Here is a 22,214-nt window from a genome sequence, read left to right on the forward strand (position 1 = left end):
TTGGGATAATGTATTGTTTATAGGTATATGCGTGATCGAGAGCCAAGCAATTCTACACGGTCGGTAAAACAAGCACCATGCTTAAACTCCTCAAGAGCATACGACGAAAATATTGGAAGAGCATTTTCCTGCGACAATATTTAGTCCCGTGGGATTGGAGTAAACTGTGAGAGCAGCTTCACGAATAAAAAGATTCATAAGACGTAATAATCACTGCAAAAAAAAAAAGTAAACTATTACGCCACGTGAGAACGTGAACCGTACTTTACATCTCCTGATGTAAACATGACCCAAAAACAGTGTAGTGAGGTACTCCGGATTATACAACTTCCAAAACTGCACATATAGCCTAAAAATAACTCTGCCGATAATGAAAGGACCGTCGGATGAACCGCAGAGATGGCAGCAGGAGCCGCGAAGTGGCATGGTGATAAAGTCAAAATTGCGCATGCGCAGAGCTCGAGACGCAGTCAGGGAGGCAGGCAGGCAGGCGACATACCGTCAAAGCCATAGCTATAAGTCTATGGTCAAAGCAAAAACACAGCTGGTCGGTCTACGTCTCTGAACTTTGACGGTGCCGATGGGAAGTCCAAATGATGCGGAAGTGTTACACTGTAGTTTGCGCACCGAAATTCGCATCGTTATCGTCCGCCGCGTCTCGTGCAGCATCTAAATATCCTGGCATTTTTGTCATTTGTGCCTAATGCCCGCGGCCAGTTTGTGATACCTCGTCCCGTGTCCTCGGTGTGGTGATAATCCGTAATTCCTTCTCTCCTCTCGCTTATTTCTCGGTTTTTCTCTCCCGTTTATCCCTAATCGGTTTTTTTTTCTTCTACTATTTTATGCGTTTGTGTTTACCTTCGGAACGGGACAATCGGCAGTTTCTCTCCTCCCACACAAAGGAACCCTCAAGGCATCTGCGCTGGCCTCTGTTCTTTGATGGTGAGTGAGTCTTTGCTACGAACAATAATTCCTAATTGAATGCCAATATTTTGAACTAAACGGCCCTATCCCATCTTATTCTTTTAACCTTGGATGAAATTCCCGTTTCTTGTATCTCTCTCTCTCTTTCTCTCTCTCTCTCTCTCCCCCTTCTGTCTCTCTTTCTCTCTCTGTCTCTACGATCGAACGTGTCTGGATTGTGTGCGGCATGTACAGTACGATCGACAAAGAGTTCGGAATATCCAGAACAGCCAGCTAACTGTATCCTTGGATTGGATTAAAAGTTGACTAGCTTCCTTCCCTGCTTCTCTGTGTAATCGAAATTTCTATCCCCGATCGAGTTTTAAAGTCCAGCAGCTGATCCTGTCAAGAAAAACAATTTCAAGGAACGGTGAATGAATTGAAATTAATTGGTTTTCCAATAACACTTCTTGTCAGTCAGATTTCGGTTTCGCTCTAAAGAAAGAGAAACAATTCTAAGGGAATCTTCATATCAAATTTGTTTAGTGTTATCGTTGTTTGTAGAATACACAGGCATCAAAATAGATGGACAATGTTTCAGATCTGCGCCACAAATATTACGTATTTTCAAGTTCAACTTGTCGAAGAACAAAACTCAAATTTTCTTCAGCATGATTAGCTACGTGTTTGTTTGTTTTTTTTTGTTTTCTTTTCCTTTTTCTTATTTTACTGAAATCTGAAGAAAACGTCTAAAGCAAATATTATGTGACAAAATTCTTGAAAGTTGTTAGCTACTAAAAGGCAAAGATCTTTCAAAACAACGAGAGTTGAATTTGAAAAATGATGAAAATCGTAATAAAAATAATTATTGAAATGCGTTTATTGTGTAAAGCCAATCAAGAAACGGTCCAACGCATAGATGTGGGAAAAAAAGTATACAGAAAGATTTACAAAATTATGATTCATAGTAAATTTCTGCGACTTTTTTTCCCATTGCAAAAACATTTTTTCGCGATTCTGTGAATTAGGCTGAATAAATGGTGTCACTTATCGCGATTGTCAAATACAATGAGAAAATAACAAGTCAGACCAGACGAGAACACGTAATTTCAATTGCTGCATGTATTTGCATAACAGCATCGATGATGTGGCCAGGCCAGCCAGCTTGGGCCTTGATTGGCGGTTAATTGTGGTATTTAGAGTATATTTAGAGCCGAAGGATTTGTGCAGTCAACAACAGGGTTGGAGGCTGAAAATTGGCCAATCATTCTTCCTTCGACCAATATCGTCATTGTTTGATTTTTTGATCTCTAATTAAACAACTCTGTGCCAAGATCGGAAAAATAATATCCCTCTTACACGCTAATTACAATTGTAATTGTGTTCGTAATATTATGTGACGTTTTCACTTACACGCATGTGTGTTATACATCTGAAGATGTAAGTGCGCGTTTAACGTCGATGATTCATTGAAGTGCACACGATCATTATATCCATATTTACATGCAATATGACAACATTTGAGCCAGATATCTCCGCATGTCGAATTTCCCCGTTCGTCGTTTTATTCTTCGCTGCTTCCAAACTTATCGGTAGTGTTTAACTACTTTCGTATCACATTAGGTATACACGTGAATCGGCAACAAAATTAGTTCTCGCCGGTTTATATCGGTGAATTTTTCATCGTTAGGTATGGTATTTTTTCTAATTTTATTATCAAGCTTGAAGATTACCTTATAATTAAAAAAAGGTAATTCAAACGTGAAAACCTGGACAATTGGCTTATTCTTTAAATGTTGAAGATTTATGCAAAAATATTTTGTTTCAAAGATTTCAACTTATGAAACAGATACTTATAAGTGAATCAGTCATATGTAAATTGATTTTTCTAGTGGGTTTTAAATTAATGATCGTAGGATCAACTTTCATATCTTAGATACCTAATCATAATCAATGTTTTTGAGAAAACTAAATTTTTCATCATCATCGAAATCCTGAAATTAATTCAGGTCTGAAACTTTTGAAAATTAGCACAACTTCAAAACAATTTTGAAGAATAATTTGTAGTTTAGTTTGCAAAATATAAGTATGTTTGCTGTATTATGATTTACTGAATTTCAGACAATCCTATAAAATTGGCTAAATACCGAGGTTATCGAAAAATTGTTATCAAGCCCGGCGTGCGTCTGAAATTTCCCAATTATAGAATTTGCAAAATCTGACGGAAAGAGAAATGACAAAAATTAATATTAAGTAATGCCAGAAAGTGTTTATCAATCCTTCAAGTCCGTCATCCGCTTCGGTTGAATAAAAGAAAAATTTCTTCTGCGAAATATTATTCTGGGTCAAAATATGCGAAACACGGCCGTTTAGAAAAACTCTTTTAATTCTCGTAGTTAAGTAAATACATTTTTTATTAAATTTTGAATACGAATTTCCGCACGGTCCTGAAGTTTCTTTTCGTTGCCCAGCTTGTGGCAATTATTGGAAATTTCCTTATTGATGTCTATGAACATATTCAAAAAACTAAAAGCTGTTTTGCCAAATATGGCACGCCAGGCATTAAAATATTGGAATATTTTACAGCTTACTTACCTAATTAAAGTGGATAAGTTTTTTTCCGAACGTTATTTCGAGTGATGAATTCATTCTTCATTGCCTTCCTATCTGTGAGCTACAAGCAAATATATCGATTCCAGTGAGCTAACTTCAAAGCAAAATGTATTATAACAATTACGGTATCGTTTTTCCCATTCTTAACAGATCCCACGTACGGAATTCCACATTAGACAAATTTCAAGTGTAGTTCACTCCACATTATCCGTTATACCGTCCGAATCGCACGGCTTGATGGGCATAGAGTAACGTTGGAAACTTGAAGGTGTTAAATTAGTTTACGGGATCGCTGGCGAAGAATATTTACAACTTACAATCCCCGCATAAATTATTTTCCATTACAATACATGTTCCTAAATGTTTAACAAATAATTGAAAAGTAACTGGATTTTACGTTAGGCCAAATTTGTTGTACAGCTATTTCACACATCCACAAATATCCATATAGGTATCCGTATAACGCATAAATGAATCATCTCGATGCCATTGACCTCCGGGTAAAGTGGCTTGGGAGCCACAGACCGAACACAAAATAGGTCAAACATAAAGTATGCATTAAATATGTCGATCCCGTTTTTCTGCGCCATGTAACTTCTCATCGTTATATATTTTGAGTTGGCAATTTTTATCTCAGAAAGAATGTAAATCCCCGAATACAGATTTTTCTGATATGCCCTGGAACTAGGAATTCTTAAAAATTATGTGATTTGGGAACTTTTAGAGTGAATCGGAGCTTTAGAAATAAAAAGAAAAGCGTTTTTCATTCTCAGTCAAAGTGCTAGTATATTATGAGAAAACGAGAACAGTGGAATTCGAAAGTCATCGTAAGATCGGAGCAAAAGCATTTCAGCTGGAACACATGACTGTTTAAAGGTGTGTAAGACTTGTACGCAATAGCGAAGGGAGACGAGGAGTTTTATGCTGCATGTGGTACCGTTATTTCAAGATAGAATTAAAACCTCCTACGCGAACGGCCACTTAATTAAACTATAACGCGTAAATACGAGTTGTTGCAGAAGTGAACACCATTGTAAGTCAACAGTTTTTCTCATTGAATACTTACCAAAAGTAAAGCGAACCCATTGCATAATAACAGACCCGGAAATAGAAAATATGTACAGCAATGTTCATTATTGGCTTCCCACCGGCTCGCTATTTTTTTGGAATCAAAACTGGAACGAGTTTCCTTTCTAAGCCAATCTTATACGTGCCAATGACTAGCCACGCAAGTGACAGGAGAAACAAACGATACGTTGATCATAGCCACATAAAATTTCTATTGGAAGAAAAGTCGTTTCAGTTTTTATTTCAAAAAGAATAGTGAGCCACTGTTCCCAGTTTGTAAACAGTAAGAAGGGGAAAATCGGCCCGCTCCGGGTCCAAGCTTGAAAATTTGTATATCTGACGCAGGATTTTTCATAATTTTTTCAAAATTTTACTTTTGGTCGGTCGATAAAATCGTTTCTAAAAATTGTAGAAAATTCGAATTGAGTAGGGAAAAAAAAAAAAAAGAAACCGAGTTTCTTTCAAACTGAGAACAATCATATAAAAAATCGCGCGCCACGTCTAAGAGGTCAAGGGTAAAACCCAGGTTGAATTGACGTGGAATGCCCCATATACGAGTCACACCTCTACACATATCTATAAGTATCTCATGCGCAGTGCGGTAAGAAGGTGGTGGAACCAGATAGTAGCAACCGCTTATAATTCTGCCATGCGGATTCTTTGGTAGGTCGGATTCATGTCGCGAATAGTTCACCTACTGTTCATCATTCGTCTTGTCATTTTCGGTATTCGTATGTCTTTTTTTCAACATCGTGTAGGTTTATTTTCATATTGTCAGGTGTCGATTATTTTCATCACCGCTGGCTGCAGACCGTTCCCGCCAAAACGCGTCAACACGTGACACCGAGATTATTGGGTGGCCTGCGTGCAGGCGCTAAGTATTTCTTTTTTAAAATATTTCATGACGAAGTCGAATTAGGTGTTTTGTATGTATTTGAAAAGTTTATTTTTATTTTTCTTTAACCTTTCAAGCGTAGAGTATTCCTGGTGTTGAACCTTTTTTTAGGAAACCTATGTGTGAGTGTTGAGCTTCTTTTTTGGCTGTAACGATCGCTCGTTCCAAATGATCTGAGAATTAGTTTGTTATTGTAAACTTAAAACACTTGAAATCGTTAATCATCGAAGAGATTGAAATTCAAATTCTCATTTATATTTGAATGTGTGAATCCCAATAATAACAATTTGGCCTGTTATTTACAATACAAATTTCGGGCAACTAATTTTTGTTTAAGTCACAGTCTCGTTAATAACTATGTTGCGTGAATCGCTTCTTACTCATAATTTACGGGAACCGTCAGAGTTTTAACTGAAAAATAACGGAATTTCAAGAAATAAATTTCTCGATTGCATACTTAATACAGGCATCATATTCTGTTTCCAAACTTTAAATCCAGACAATACAAAAACTCAGAATAAATTGTTTGCAAGCAGATACTAGAACTCAATCAACTTTTTTTTTGTTATTCCACTTATTTGTGCACACAACACTGATATATAGATTCGGTTTTTCTTACGGATGCTACTTGATTAACCAGTTCAGATATGCTAAGTACGAAACGATACGAGTTGTACTTGCATCAACCTCCACGTGGTAAGATATGGCTAACACGCAACTCGTAATGAAAAATTGTATAATATACATGTAACAGAAGTCAAGTACGTTAATAATATAAAAGAATCTTGAGCAACTAACGCTTCAATTAGAATAACAGATTCGAAACTACAAACTTCACATAGTGAACGTAAGTAACGTATTGAAATTGCTCAACTATTATAATTATAATTTTTCACACACACATTTTACCGTAAATGAGAATCTGCTGCGATAAGTTTTTAAAGGTGCGCTGTATAATTGTTGATGACAAATCAATAATGGTGGGTATAGGGGGATCAGTTAAAAAATCAATCGATTAGTATCCCGTCAATTCTTGAATCGCTGAACATTTTGCCGTAAATAAAAATTTGTTGCGATAAATTTTAAGGGTAGTTCTTAAAAATCTCATTTAAAGGATCTTAAAGTTCTTAGATGGTCAGAAAAGACAGTCTCGGATTTCGGGTAAAACATTTTTTTTCTTGCTCTACTTTTTTAAGGGATAAATATCTTCTTAGGGGTAGTTTTCTAGGAAATTGATCTCAACGAATATTGGAAGCTTCTGATTAGCTCTTAATTTCTATATTATCAAAAATAAGGGTCTCAATTTTTTTTTCGACTTATGGGGGGGGGGGGGGGGTAGTTTTACGGTAGCGTGGTCGACCCATTCTTCAAAATTGATTGTCTCGCAACGGAGGCAAGCTCAAAAGTTGTTATTTGTTGGTTTCCAGAGCTTATAAGTAGCTCTTCAATTCATACTTTCTTGAAATTTTTTTACGACGGGTGTCGGATTTACCGACGTATGATATTATTGAAAGGTTTGAAAGATAATCGTCGTCGTAATAATTGTACAAAGGGCAAGGCATACCACTTTTTCGATTAAATATTTTACTTATATAATATACACATATCTGCTTAGATATCGAACGTTTCGATCCATTTTCGCGGACTTTGTATATAGAATAATGTATTTCGCACGTGCGCGCGACTAGCGCGCTTCTGGTTGTTCATACACATGTGTCCGTACCTATTGGAGACTGAATATCCGTAGTGTGGTATATAGCAACACGTGGCAAGGTATTGCAGGCAGGAATTCAGTCCGTCAGTAACCACCTATCGAATGTCTTTTATAATGCTTGTATAGGATGTTCATATAGCGAGACCAAAAGCCTTGTTCAAATTTTCATGGATATAAAATCAAGGGCAAACCGGCAACACGGATCGATATGTGGATAATTCGCCTATTGCATGCATAGCTATACACACACACACACACACACACGATATCAGCAAGCCTACGCCGAGTTTTAGCAGATACTTTCGACCTTAAAGTGCTTCATTGGAATTTTGGAGAAAAAAATGGTAAACAACGTCACGCACACCAATTTTTCATTTTTCCACTCGATGATATAAATGATTTTTAAAATTTTTTAACTTTACAGTTTAATAAATATATAAATATACCTTCGGTTTGAGAACATAATAAAACTGGAAACATCTAATTTAAACTAGGTGTACCTTTCAAAGACAGTAATTTCTCGATTTTTATAATTGTCTCAACGAATACCAAGAAGAAAATTACTTGAGATACTCATCGAAATTTTTCAATGCCCAGTGTTGCTTCAACTTTGCAATACTGTTATTCGTGCGGTATGTAAATGACCTCATACTATATACGTGCGATGATATCATAAAGTCAAAATAAGGACACGATGACTTTCGTGCTTGAGGAGACAAATGGCGGATTTAACAACCGATCGAATAGAAATAAAAATACATCATCTTCGTACGAATAAGGTGCGACTATCACGCATTATAGGTGTGTACAATATGGGAGAGTGAAGTTCGTAACGTTAATGTAACGATTCATTTTTAGAAAAAAAATCATTATATCGCAACTGTAGGATCGTCTTAAATCGAGTAATCCAATTTTAAAAATTAACGTGTATTTAGAATTTGGAAATGAAACTCCTTTAAAGTCGTTCTAAATTTTCAAAACAATGATTTTAGTTACAATATTTCGTCACATTAAGTTTAATAACTTCAATCTGGTTATAATTTGGCATAGAGTAGGCAGCTGAAAAATTTCTCAAGGATACAATCCGCCAACAGAGCGTTCGTAACAATACAGCCGGGAGTCTAGATCGTTCGCCGAAAGCAACTTTCTAATTTTTGGCTCTACGTATTCGTGTTTATGGTGCAGAGACAGTGAATGATTGCTATACGTATTACGGTACAGTGTAGCGGTTACAATGCCTGCGAGGTCGACGCATTGACGAGTTCCACTTTTCTGATGTCGGTGGGTGACGAGGGTGTTGGCATTACCTATACCGCAACCTTCGATAACTTTGAGAAAAGTATTCGCTCATTGCCTATGTAAAACGCGCCACATAGAACAGAATAATAGCTGAATCAAGGTTGATAAAGTGAAAGAACTCAGGTTGATGGTATCGATTTTTATTGAATGAATCTCTTCGTTTTTTTTTTTTTTTTTGTCTTTTTCAATTAACAGTCACGTTTGGTTGATATTATCTTTTGAATGTTTATAAAATTTTATGGTTTGTCTAATTTCGATGGATCTGAGCTCATAACGTGGGTGAATTCAGACTTTATTGCAGAGATCGTCCGAAACGAATTTCTAAACTCTACTTCATCCGTACCACTTTTAACGTAATTATTAAGAGTCGCGATTTTATTCAGCAGCAAACTTTATAAACTTGACGATCAATAAATAGGTACATTATTAGGTAAAATAAAAAGCTCGTGGCTCATGGTAATGATTGTGCTTAATTTGGTGCCAGACCTTATAATACGGAATGACTATCTTATCTTTCGTAAACTAACTTGTAAGTCGTTGCTGAGTGATAAAAACGATGATGAAGAAATATACAAACCATGAGCAGCTGCAAGCAAAGCAGCGAGGACACGGAAGAATTATCATCGTGTAACGTAACCCCGATAAATATTTACATTATAATACAAGATACAACAGTTAATACTGAACATGTTATTTTATGAACCTCGCAATAAAAAAGTATACGGAATTGAACTCGCCAATTTCAGAAAATATAAAATCAAACGCCTTGTTTTGCTTTTCATTCTTCAATTGTATTAAATTTTTCTATACTCGTGTTGAAAATTTCGTATTCTATATTGATCTAAAATGAAAGACTAGCCCTATTAAATTCTTGTGTGTAAACAATTTGATAAATTGATGGATAAAAAAATGTTGAAAGAAAAAAAAAGAGGGATTTATCAATCGTCATGTAAAACTATCTTCAGTTATTATATACCACTAATCATAGAATGAACTCTGGAATGAACAGTTTGTATGCGACACTTTCTAATTAATGCAAAGTGCACTGATGTTGCAAATCCAATTCTTTGTCTTCTGGTCTAACGAAGGCGTGATAAATCACATGCAGCGTAACAGTAAGTTCCGACACTTGCATCGTTCTGGGATTCAGATCATGGTCAGATTTGTGGTCTACACTTCAGCCTTGAAATCTGTAACAAAATTGTACCAGTGTGTCCAATTTTGGCATGTTTAGCTTTTTTTCTTCTTTTCCCTACACCGCGCGCTATCACAACTTCCTGCTGCTACCAGCGGCAGCGAAAGTTGTCAATCTCTGGATTGTTTGCGACTCAATTTTAATCGTAACCTTTTCTTTTTACGACACAGAATATGACGATGGAGTGATGCTGGTCTCACCGTAGTTGAAAGCACGAAACCAGAACGTCCTCAGAGACGAACCTGCAATCAAAGATGGCGTCTACTAGCGGGCACAAAAGAAATGGATCCAGTTCCAGCATGTTCGGTCACAAACGCACCGAATCCGGCGGTGGCTTTATTGGCCACAAACGTACGGAAAGTGGCCACAAAAGAAACGAAAGCATATCAAGTGCTCTTGGCCATAAACGGTCAGAAAGTGGTCACAAAAGGTGAATTTATTATCTACAAACAATTTTACGCAATTCATCTAAAAATTATCGTTAGCTTAGCAAATCTCCTGGAAATAAAACACTACAATAATAATACAAAAAACAGGTAGTGAAAACTTTGCAATTTTGAATTTCCCGCCGTATGATAACAGTTCGATTTTTAAACATTCAAATTTCCCGCCAGATGAGTAAACCTAATATTTTTGTAGTACGCTGGGTTTTCTTATTCGTAATTGATCTAAAACTTATCGTTACCGTAACAAATCTCCTGGAAATGAAGCATTACAATAATAATACAAAAAACAGGCACTGCAAAACTTTGTAATTTTTTAATTTCCCGCCGTATGATAACCGTTCGATTTTTGATCATTTAAATTTCCCGCCGGTTGAGTAAAACTAAAATTTTTGTATGCACACTGAGTGTATTGGGATGAAATGCTTCACTTGAAAATGAAATTTCCCTGTGCTCATGCTTTACTTTTTTTACGTTTAATTCGGTGCCAAAATCAAGTTCTTGATTTTATTTTTCAAGGTCCGAATCTGGCAGCAACTATCACACGGGTCACAGGAGAAACGAAAGCATGTACGCGATGACTGGGCTCTACGCCGAAAGCACGGCTGCTGGAGAAGACGCGGATTTGTCACAGCCAAGCAGCAGTAGACTGACACATGACACAGTGATCAGGTGTCACAGTAGGAATCCAAGTTCCGGTATTGTTGATCACAGGTGATTCCCAGTTACAAACTTATTTGGGAATGGGAAGCCTTCGCCGCTCCATGCGCCAAATGAGTTTGCGAATGTTTTTGCAGCTTCGCCCAATAGATTTTTCCCTAATACTAATGATTACATATTATTGGCAATCACAAATAGAACCGTGTTTCAATTCAAGTGAAAGGCTGAAACGCGCATTATACTGCAGACAGCACATTCCCACAATTAGAGGCTTGCACAACGTCGATATTTATTGGCTCATTGTCAGAAGATTAGCTTCTGTTCTTCATGGACTAATCTACAACTTGACCATGACACAGTTAAATATTAAACGAAACTTTGAAATCGAATCACAATAGTCGAAATCGCGATTGGTCAAATTGCCAATGCTATGTTCAGCTAGACTTATTACTGTAATTAAAATGAGACAGCGATTAACGAAACTGTTTACGCATTGCGCACGAAGAGTAAACAGAGAATTTTGATATTCAGCGATAGCACTTGTTCAGTAAACAACACGCTTCTAATCGTTTTGGCAATTTCTTAATTATATACACACGGAACGCACTTTGCTATTATTCACGCTTTGTGGTTTTTGTTATGCATTTTGCAGAGATTTCATCATCAAATGTCACAGCAGGAATCCCAGTGCTTCCATGGTCGACAGGTAAAACAATGCACACCAAAAACTCCCTCAATTTTTTTTTTTTTTTAATCAAATATCTCCGTTTAAAACTTGTAAGGATAGTTGGGAAATGAGAAAACATCTTTCTAGCTCTGTTTTAATTTGTTTTTATTCTTATTTTCTTTATGCAATATCAAAAATAATCGAGCAATTCAAGGGTCCTGAGGTTTTGCGAGTACGCATTCTATTATACAAAAATTTTGGTTGATACAGGACTGAAAAGGAAAGAGCGCAGACACCACCGATTAATCCAGATTCAAAGGACTGTGGAATTTTAACATGCAGGCCAATTTTTATACAAAGATTCGCAGGGATAAAGGTAAGAATAATTAAGTTCTCAAAACTGTGTATCTTTGAATTGCGACATCATGCACAATAATTTTACCGATTGCAAATTTTTTTCCCTTACTTCCAGGTGTTCGTATTCCTTCTGTCATTCCTTGTTACGCTGCAGCAGGCACTTAGCTCTGGTTACATTAATTCTGTAATAACAACAATAGAGAAAAGATTTGAGATACCGTCAAGCCTCTCAGGTCTGATCGCCAGTTCATACGAAATTGGCAATGTAATAACGGTGATATTTGTAAGCTATTTAGGCAGCCGACGGCATATTCCTGTTTGGATAGCAATTGGTAAGTAATTGACCATCTTTCCTTGTCGGTCAATCATTATCAGTCTAGCCTTAACAGTTCTTTGTTGTTTCAGGCGCCGTGATAATGGGCATTGGCTCAATGATTTTTATGGTGCCTCATTTCACAGCCGAACCTAACTTAGGTACAGCATCGAATAACTCAAGTTCAGATAACATATGCCGTGGTGTATCGCTGCGCGAACAAGACATGGGCTTAGGTGAGTGGTTGACCGAATGGTCCAATCTGACCTATTGCAAGAATTCAATCCTGAGAAACCGATATTCAATTTATAATTGAAATAAAAATTTATGCTTGGATTTAGGCCGACTTTCTACCGGTTTATCATCGCCGCCTTTAGCCCCACACAATAATCTTCGCGGTGACAACTGCATACAAGGGTCTCCTTCTACCGCTGGTCCGGTGATGCTTTTCGTACTTGCGCAATTGCTTCTTGGTTGTGGTGGTTCACCTTTGTTCACTCTCGGAACAACTTACATTGATGATCACGTCAGGCCGGAGAGTGCCTCTTTGTACATCGGTTAGTATTAATCGATCTTATTCCAGACAAATTTGAGAAGGTGGCCTGTTTTGAATTAACCGGAAAATCAATTTTGTTACGAATTTCCAGGCTGCATGTACAGTATGGCAGCTTTTGGACCTGTTCTTGGATTTCTTCTCGGTGCTTATTTATTGTCTTTTCACATGGATTCGTTCGCCGGAACTATCATCAGCATAGGTGAGCCTTCAGTTGTATACTACTATTTCAGGTACACAGGGATATACGGACGTTCAATCTTGAAAATTTTTTGCAATTTGACAGCGTCGTTTTTTAACTTAATGAACTAGAAAATATGTTCACCAGTTATATTCAGTTCATACCTCAAAATAAACGCTTGTTATATGAAAATAATTCCATCGCCCGTATTCTTTTCTGGGTAAGATGATATTTCTTTCATCTGAATATGACTTAACACTTAGTATTTAAGTTGCAATACTTAATACTTACACTTATGTTAATACTTAGTACTTAATCCTTATCAAGGCTTAATAATTAAGATGAAATAAGATTTAGATTTGAGAGTCGAATCTTGAGACCTGAGATTAAATTGAGACTTGGATGTAAGATGTCAGATATAAAATGCGAGTCATTTTAAATTGTTCTCAAATTATCCACAGATCCAGGCGATCATAGATGGGTTGGAATGTGGTGGGGTGGATTTTTACTCTGCGGTTTGCTGCTGGTATTAGTGGCAGTGCCGTTTTTCAGTTTTCCGAAAACTTTACAACGTGAGAAAGAGAAAATTCGGATAATTGAAAAGAGCAAGCCAATAACAGCAAAGGAGAAAGAGCAGAACAAAGAACCCATGAAGGAACAAACCTCTGACAATACCGCTTATGGCAAAGACGTCAAAGGTACGATGATGAATGCTATCGACCTATTGCAATCATTTTCTTGATTTTCTCCTCACAACGACATTACTTGTTCTTCGATATTTCTCATGTATTTTTAATAATTCACTTTGACAGACATTCCACGGAGCATGTGGAGACTGGTGTGCAATCCTGTTTACGTGGTGACATGTCTTGGTGCCTGCATGGAGCTGGTAATAGTTTCGGGCTTCGTTGTGTTTCTGCCAAAGTATTTAGAGACGCAATTCAGTTTGGGAAAAAGCCAGGCCAGCATATTCACTGGTTCAATCGCGATCCCCGGTGCTTGTATCGGCATATTCTTTGGTGGCTGTCTACTGAAACGTTTGGAACTGAGGCCTAAGGGTGCTGTTCAATTCGTCCTAGTCTCAAATATAATCTGCCTTGTTTGTTACGGCCTTTTGTTTTTCCTTGGCTGTGACAATGTCAAAATGGCCGGCACCACCATACCCTATTTTAACAGCACGACCAAAGGGCCTGAACCATTTCAAGTTAATCTTACTGCCGCCTGCAACTTTGGGTGCGAATGCCGAATGACTGACGTTGAACCAGTTTGTGGCAACAATGGCTTGACTTATTTTAGCCCCTGCCACGCGGGTTGCACGGCATTCAGCTCAAAGTCCAACTTTACCAACTGCGCGTGTAAGTTAGAAATGAATTGCTTTATTTTTTACTATAAATTCAATTGAATCCCGAATTCTTATGGACCTGTTTCCCAGTTGCGTTAACAAATTTTTCTCCTTCGATACAGGCATTCACGGTAATCTCAGCATGGTGCCACCAGCTGCGCCGGAATTCGCTGAAGTTACTGTTGTTCCCGTTGCTACGGCTGGCCCATGCACCTCGCCTTGTAGGACTATATTTCCGTTTCTTATTCTATTATTCTTCATGACCTTCATCGTTGCTGTAACACAGATGCCTTTATTAATGATCGTATTACGGTAAGTTGTGGCGAAAACTTTAAAATATCGAAAGATGCCATCTGGCAATAAAAAATATATTACTCTATCAAGCTCGGATACAATTATAAAAGTTCATTTTAACTGGCATTTCACTCAATATCAAGTAAATGTAACGGAACAAACATGACTTCTTGCACGGAGTTTCCTGTTCGTTTATGTTCGCATAGTTAAACAGACTTAACTGAGACTATACGATCAGCCGATTGGCCAGTGCAGAGCCTTCTTGCACCGGCCATACCCGCACCTTGAATTCTAAAGGAAATGTAGTAAACAATTTTAGACATTGAACTTCTATTGAAATTCACATAATATGGCAATAGAGACGGGACAATAAATTTCCTGTAATATCTAAAGAAAGTATCAACAGTTGTGACTTACATTTCAGATCCGTCTCTGAAGAGGAGCGGTCCTTTGCTCTTGGAATGCAATTTGTCATCTTCAGATTGTTTGGGTATATACCAGCACCTATATTGTTTGGCAATTTGATAGATTCAACGTGCATTCTGTGGAAAAGTACTTGCGGTGAAAAAGGGGGCCGTTGTTTGCTTTATGACATTGAACAATTCAGATACAGGTGATTATTTTCTTATTCGTGTGCAAAGTAGAATGAAGCAAGAAATCGGAAGGAACTAAATTTTGTTATCAATGTTTTACAGATACGTCGGACTTTGTGCCGGTATAAAGATTCTGGCGTTGGCACTATTTTTGGTCGATTGGTGGCTAGTGAGAAGGAGAAGACACCTCGAAGAACATCCGCCACCATTGACAGTCAACGAAGTTGTCGGATCGATAATCAGCCTGGACAAATGTAAGTAGCAAATGATGAGAATTCGTTTCCCCAGAGAAAACCTTTACCATTTACCGTATTTGCAGTGTTTGAAGAAAGACCGCAACATTTGAACACTGCTGATGGTGACACAACTTCACCAAGCACCGAGGGGCCAACGCCATCTTCGATTTCGTCGCCCACCGAGCCAACAAAGTCTACAAATCTTGAGGAAACGGAATCATCAAATCACACCGAAGCGTCGAATGACATCAACAATCCTCAAACAAAAGATCCTTTTGACATTCCTGACACAAGGCAAGCTCCGCTTGCCACAGAAGATTTGGAGGTAGAGATCAAGCGGCCGGACAGTACTGAAAAACTTCATCCGAGTGTTTAATGAGGGCTGGCATTAGGATATTGAATTTGAATGTACAATTCTCACATGGCGTAAGTTTGTGGAAATTATTCTTATTTCTCTTCATACGTATGCTCTTTAAGATGATGATACCAAGTAACTGTGTGTGCGTGTGTGTTTCTGTTTCTCTCTTTTTCCGTCTTTTAATTTTTTTTTTTATCGCGTGTATGACTAAATTTTTTGCAAAAATACTGATCTATGATTTTTTAGATTTTTTTTTTTGCACAAGCCTTACAGGTCTTGTTCAAAGCAGCTACATATCTAGTCGGGTGGTATTGAATTAAATGATGTTTAACAAGATTAAACTTAAACAGTAGCCATGTTAAAAATACGTCGTTTGGTATTTTTAACCATCGCTATTTCTATTCTCATCAGGATTTCAAAAACCGTGTGGAAGGACCCCAACGTTAATTTATATATTGAAAAGAAAGGCGCTTGGCGGAGAGTTGCTGAATAATTTCTCATGAATTAATGTCGCACTCCTCTACAATATAAATGAATTTATATAAAAGAAAGAGCAAAAAAAGACTTGCACCTATATCACTAGAAATAAATTTTTCAAATTGACGCATGGACGAAGTTTATAAGTTTCATCTCCTTGAACTCTGAAATAGAGTCGTAAAATTGTCCATTTTCCCGCGCATGAAGAGAAAAAACGCCTTTTACAAGTATTTCAATAAACCCGTAAAATTTCTAAGAATTCTAATATTAAAAGAAAAGGTGTAACTGCCTACATATTTTTTTTTTTCCCCTATGAATACTGAATCTTTGCTCTATTGAAGATACAATGAGCGCGCGTAAAACGTAAATAAAATTGATAATGTACATAAATACATATGTGTATATATATATATATGTCGAACATATAAGATTATATATTCGATATATGTACATATATAAAAATTCCTGCCTTAAGAAATATAAGACTAGAAAAATGATTAAATAATGAAGTAAGACGTATCTAACTCTTATAGACACACACATGGTATATGCGCTAATCCGCGTTATTTTTACCAATTTTCGTTCCGCTTCTGATTTTGAATTTTTATGTCAATATACGGCAGGCAGCTGGTCAAAATCGGTAGCTGGTCAAAATCACATGGAATATCGCATATACGATATACATATATATACACACAAGACATTTGTTACGAGCGTTTCTTACAGGTGTTGAAAAAATGCACCAAGGTTATACAGTTTATGTTTTAGTATATCCTTTGTGGTACCTGCACCAAACTCTCGTAAAAAAAAAAAAAAAAAAAAAAAATTAAAAAAGGTCTATATAATATAAAACATAAACGAAATATATCATTAAATTGTAAGAAACTTAAACAGTGATTTATTTTTAAAATTATAGGAAAGTACTATCACAGCTTTTCTCGAAGTAGAAAAAAAAAAAAACAATTATATAAAAGAAATCAGTCAATATAGAGTAGCAAAGGAAAAAAACAAACAAAATTCCAAAAAAATTATGAGGTAAGCTATGAAAAATTTGAAGATGATTTTTTGTTTTATTTTTGTATGATAAATTTAAGCACGTAATTACATTATGATCTGATACTTTTTTATTCTTGGGCGTTGAGATTACTATTCACCTTGGTCTCGTTTACCTCAAAAACAGCAATTGTATAACGTGGCGTATATTCGTATCCTAGATGCTTCCAAGTTGGACATTTTTCTTATTCATCTGATATCGTTGTATTTTATTTTACTCACTTATGCAGCGCATCTGAACTTGATCTCCGATTATGAAATATTTGTACATTAATTAAGATCTTAAATATGCAACGTAACGGTACGAAAATTATTATTGTGCTTTCTGTTTGTTTTAGTTGAATTAAGTAATGACAACAACGCGTAATTGACTTAATGCTATTGAATCGTCTGTACAAATCAAATGTGTAATGATAGGTGAAAAGATATTCGCTACCCTAGTATGCTCAATTGTTCAATAAGGTACATGTTTAAAAGTTCGTACATGAAGTACCCGATTTGTCTGATGATTTTCAGCTTATCTTATTGAATCTCAGATTATATATATGTGGTGTATGATAAAAAATTGTGACAGCAATTTCTGTCAATTGTTCAACTAAAATCAGCCCCAAAGTGATGGATATTTACATATACGTATATCTATTTTTTTTTTCAAAGCGAATTACAGAATTTGAATGTGAAAATTCCCTTGAAGCATATTGTGATTACAATATCTTGACTTATATCTTCGGTGCGTTAGTGAAAAAAAATCAACAGGGAAAAGTATAAATTAATTCTGGTTAGAGTAATATACAAAAAAAGAAAGGGAATTTTCAAGTTTAAGGAAAAAAGCAACGGTTGGTGTCACCTTGATTGTATTCTTGATATTTTTGACAATTTGACAATTAGAAGCAACATATTATGTACATAAAATATTGTATATCATTTGAGATGAATTTTCGTTCGATCATTAATTGATTAAAACATTATTCATGAAAAAATGACGCGAAGCTGACTTATGATTGTAATCGTGTCGCTTAAAACTATACATATATCAATATTACCGATTACGATACTTAAAATACTCTTGTAAGTATATATATTATATTACGTATATATACACACGTAGTATATCTGAATTTTCAACTGAATATTTGTTTAATGACACATTCAAATAACTACCACACACTTTTAATATTATCACAATTTCTAAATAACACGCTACAGAAATTTTTCAATTACCACATTTAATCATGATTACTAACACTATTATTAATGTTATTATTATCATTATTATTAGTAGCATTGTGTATGAAACTCTTATTTTAGAATTTATGACAAAATTGTCATGTTTGATGGCAACCCATAATTTGCTAAATCCGCTGGTATTATAGACAGAATGAAGAGCAGGATTAGCCAGAAACTGTCTAAATCGGAATCACCAGTATGGAGGAAAGAGAAAATGTAAAATTAATGCATCCGCTGGAACTTGACGGTGAAAAATGTGGCTAATTATTCAAAATAATCTGCATCTGGTAAAGTAAATAGATGGATTAAATTATGACTGTTAGTCAAATTTTTATCTTGCTTTTATTTTATTTTTTTATCATTAAAATCGAGACATCGAAAGAGCTAACAGTGTTTAATGTATTTGACATTGAAATATATCCTAGTCGCGGAAAAATTTCTACTGCTAGCTCCTGCAATGATCTTGAAATATTGACCCGATTTTTAAAATTGAAATCGCAAACGGTGATAGATGGCTATAAAAATTAGATTGGTGAAACTTCTTGTTATATTGTAACATTCCCAAGTGATGACAAATGCAAATATTTCATAAATGTACGTATATGTTTCTAAAATTTTGGATTCTGACCCTTCTAAGTTCTAACTCTGCCAACTTATGTGTTGCTCATTTATAGAACTGTCAGAATTCAAGGTGGCATGATGTAAAACTAAAGCGCAACTATCCAAATGAGCATTTCTTCCTATTCTTATTTGCTGCCCTATGTTTTGCTTTCATTCCATTCGAAATTACTCACTTAAAACTTGTCAAATGAAGTAGACATTTTTAGGCTTTGAGATTGCAATTTTCAAATACTTGCATCTGACTTCAATCCAGGGTTAACAGAATATTTAAAACTCAATCCAATGAGTAAATTTCAAAGAAACAACAACGAAATTCATAGAATCAAAAAAAAATTGGAGACATCTAAGCTCGAATTTGGATCGTGCCCTGAATATTATACCTACAGATATAAGGAAGTTACCTCGAGATAAAATTATAATATATAAAACGAAGAGTGCGCGTTAGATAAATGAATAATAACATGAAAAATAAATAAATAAATAAATAAAAATGTTATGTAAATATATAATTATATAATAATGTAAACCTGCTTATAGATGTAAATGTATTTTTTTTAGGGACCATAATATGTAAGCAGAATAATATACGAACGATAAAATTGCAACGAGTAATGGGATATAAATCTGTTTATGAAATTTCACAAAAAATAAGAATTAGCGTTTCGTTTAGTTTTACACAAATTTTTGGTTCCACTTATATCAATCTTACTCAGGTAAAATATTTTTTGGGTTCTCCGGGAAACTCACACCCTTTACCAACTGCCCTAATCCGTTCTCCCTCGTGATGAAAAAGATGTTCCAGGCCTGAAGTATTTCAAGAAATTCCAGAAAGTTTCTATAAAGAATTCAATTTACGAACTTCATATTTTATTGAAAATCTGAAAAGTTCCGAATTTATGTATTTTTCACTACTACCGCTTCTGGCCAAGTCGAATTTAAGGGGAAAGTTGGACCAATTACCATTGAAAGCTGCAGTTATTTTTTATAAGAAGCTGTGTACTGCGGTCGGTAATGGATGTAACTGCTGTATCTCTTAATCTACCAAATCCCATGTTAAACTGGTAGCCTTACCTAAGGCTGACAGTGTATACGGGCGCTTTCCTTTTACATCAATTTTCTGAAACAAATGGACACTGAGTCATTTCATTGGTTAGATCTAACGGAATCGGCGAGTGAAATCATTTCGTGTTGTGGCAAAAAATTGAAGTAAACGGAAAGCGCGCTATATCTTTGGTCACCGGAGATACCACTTGTAACAGTATCTTTCGGTAAATAAAGGATCGGCACGCACTTTTCTATTGCATTACATTTTCCAGTATTATTACATTTCAGTATACACCCCATCTAATTAGGAGTATGATGTGTGCATTTGGGTACATGTTGGAAAATGGGTCCCACCGTACAAGGAGACAGAACGTATGTGCTCCCAATAATCTACCTATCTCTTTCTTACCTGCAGGACCATCGGAGTCCGATAAAAATTGAGATTGGCTACACGTGTGTTCTGCTTTCATTAGGCGTACTATAAAAAGTATAGAGAATGAACAGTCCATGCTCTATTTTGATAATCGATCCATCATTTTTGGAATTTTGATTGGTTCATCGAATTCGAACGCTCTGCAACCAATCGAATTATTTTCTCGGCATTTGAGTACAGAATAGCGGCTTAATAGCGTTTTTCACTGACTGCATTACGTGTGCAGTGAGTACAATTTTCCCAGCTTTCAACTAATCACATAAGCAAAACCCTAGGGAAATTGCACTCAATGTGCACCAAATGTAGCCAGTGAAAAGCGCTTCAAGTTTTCTACATCTTGTTCACGGAAAAAACGGCACAGTACTTGCCACAATTTTCTCTGATTCGGTTAGGTCTCGTCTACCGGAAGGCCTTATTTACTTCTTTTAAGCCGCCAAATGGGCCTTATAGTTGGTTAAACCTGGCTGAAGCCAGACGGAGATCCCGTGTACATAATACGACTCACACGTGATTTGGAACGTTTTATTATTAGTGATCGATGAAACAAGTTTGTTGTGTAGCTGTTATTAAATAAGTTTACTATGCAATGACCGTGCAATATTCGAAGTGTTTCACCAATTCCATTTACAGAGCGTAGGGACCAAAGCGTATTTTACGCAGGGACCAAATTGTACGATTTGTACGATGATTTAGCACATCACTGAGTAGTTCGAGACCCCACTACGCCCAACCTGCGCGAAGTTGTGTCGTTTTCTCCGTGAACAATGTGTATACCTATACATAGGAACGTGGTCGGTACTTTGGTACCTTAGAGCATACATTACTGGACGTAGCTTCGTGCGTTAGACTTATAGAGATAGACTGCGCGGGCCGTCCACCGAGCTGAAGCCCTAATTAGAAAGAGAAACCAACAGCGTGATCCGACCTCTCACTCTAATCGGTGATGTGGCGGGGGAATAAGTACAAATATACCTCCCCGTTTGTGCTTATTGCTTTCACCGTCTGCCGGTTTCTCCTCACTCTTTCGACCGTGCAAGAAAGAGGTCAGCTCCCGCTGTTGCTTTCTCTTTTTAATTAGGGCCTCAGATCGGAGCACGGACCGCGCAGTCTATCTCTATACGTCTATGGTACAGAAAGTGCAGCGAAGGAGTGATAAAGAGGTATAACATTATGGTTATAATCTGTCTCTCTCGCTCTACAGTTGATTGGCCGATACGCATCCCCTCAGCCAATCAAATGCAGAGTGAAAGAGACGGAAAAACTCGAATATATATTTTCTCTCTTCACCTCGGCCGCAATTTTTGCAAGGTCGATGGGATGGGACTTCCACTAGTATATGTTCTAAAAATAAGGTTGGTACAGAGTAGGGATAACCAAAGGAGACAGTTTGATGATTTTTATTTCATTCCGCCATGTTCTAAGGGCATTCTGACAGCGCGAAAATTCGAATCAACATTGTAATCCCTACGCTATGACCATATTCTCAGGGCACTTTCACACACATACAAACATACATACGCGCAAAATGCTTGGAATCAATATAGCTTCCAATTACTCCTCTGTGACGTTATAAAATATACATCTAAAATCCTGACATCGCCCTGCCGCCACGTCTCGCGCGCATCGATATTGGCGCATGGTGTATATCACACCAGACTCGTTGACTCATGGCCGT

The 22,214-nt window shown here is 36.5% G+C and overlaps 1 protein-coding gene and 1 long non-coding RNA gene across 6 annotated transcripts; one reads left to right on the forward strand and one right to left on the reverse strand.

The window, feature by feature from the left end:
- The first annotated feature begins 494 nt into the window (after positions 1-494).
- On the forward strand, positions 495-17,138 carry LOC124212678 (Organic anion transporting polypeptide 30B). Of its 4 annotated transcripts, XR_006881717.2 has the most exons (16): positions 496-942; positions 9,858-10,117; positions 10,650-10,844; positions 11,443-11,496; positions 11,728-11,833; positions 11,930-12,146; positions 12,220-12,363; positions 12,469-12,684; positions 12,775-12,882; positions 13,323-13,559; positions 13,674-14,216; positions 14,326-14,515; positions 14,922-15,110; positions 15,193-15,344; positions 15,410-15,752; positions 16,096-17,138. XR_006881717.2 is itself a non-coding variant. In XM_046613001.2 (15 exons), exons 2-15 carry the CDS (start codon positions 9,942-9,944, stop codon positions 15,700-15,702), a joined length of 2,820 nt encoding a protein of 939 aa, XP_046468957.1. In that variant the 5' UTR covers positions 495-942; positions 9,858-9,941; the 3' UTR covers positions 15,703-17,138. The 4 variants fall into 4 exon arrangements, 3 of the variants coding, with proteins under 3 accessions (XP_046468957.1, XP_046468958.1, XP_068989509.1); XM_046613001.2 differs by having other exon boundaries at positions 495-942; positions 15,410-17,138; XM_069133408.1 differs by lacking the exon at positions 496-942 and adding an exon at positions 1,315-1,333 and having other exon boundaries at positions 15,410-17,138.
- Positions 17,139-18,930: 1,792 nt separating this feature from the next.
- Positions 18,931-21,300, reverse strand: LOC124212684 (uncharacterized). 2 transcript variants are annotated; one of them, XR_011176351.1, is made up of 3 exons: positions 20,516-21,300; positions 20,023-20,179; positions 18,931-19,897 (listed from the first exon to the last, which is right to left on the reverse strand). It is a non-coding gene; the product is annotated as an uncharacterized lncRNA (long non-coding RNA). The 2 variants fall into 2 exon arrangements; XR_006881718.2 differs by having other exon boundaries at positions 18,931-20,179.
- Between the last annotated feature and the right edge of the window lie 914 nt (positions 21,301-22,214).

The sequence above is a fragment of the Neodiprion pinetum genome, chromosome 2 (genome assembly GCF_021155775.2).
Source record: "Neodiprion pinetum isolate iyNeoPine1 chromosome 2, iyNeoPine1.2, whole genome shotgun sequence".
In the NCBI taxonomy this organism is placed as follows: Eukaryota; Metazoa; Arthropoda; class Insecta; order Hymenoptera; family Diprionidae; genus Neodiprion; species Neodiprion pinetum.

What these genes read in the sequence shown, in the direction of transcription:
- LOC124212678 (XM_046613001.2), top strand. Translation starts at nt 9,942, where the DNA reads ATGGCGTCTACTAGCGGGCACAAAAGAAATGGATCCAGTTCCAGCATG. An exon ending in TCAGAAAGTGGTCACAAAAG is followed by an intron (nt 10,118 to 10,649) that starts GTGAATTTATTA and finishes TTATTTTTCAAG; the next exon opens with GTCCGAATCTGGCAGCAACT. An exon ending in AGTGCTTCCATGGTCGACAG is followed by an intron (nt 11,497 to 11,727) that starts GTAAAACAATGC and finishes TGGTTGATACAG; the next exon opens with GACTGAAAAGGAAAGAGCGC.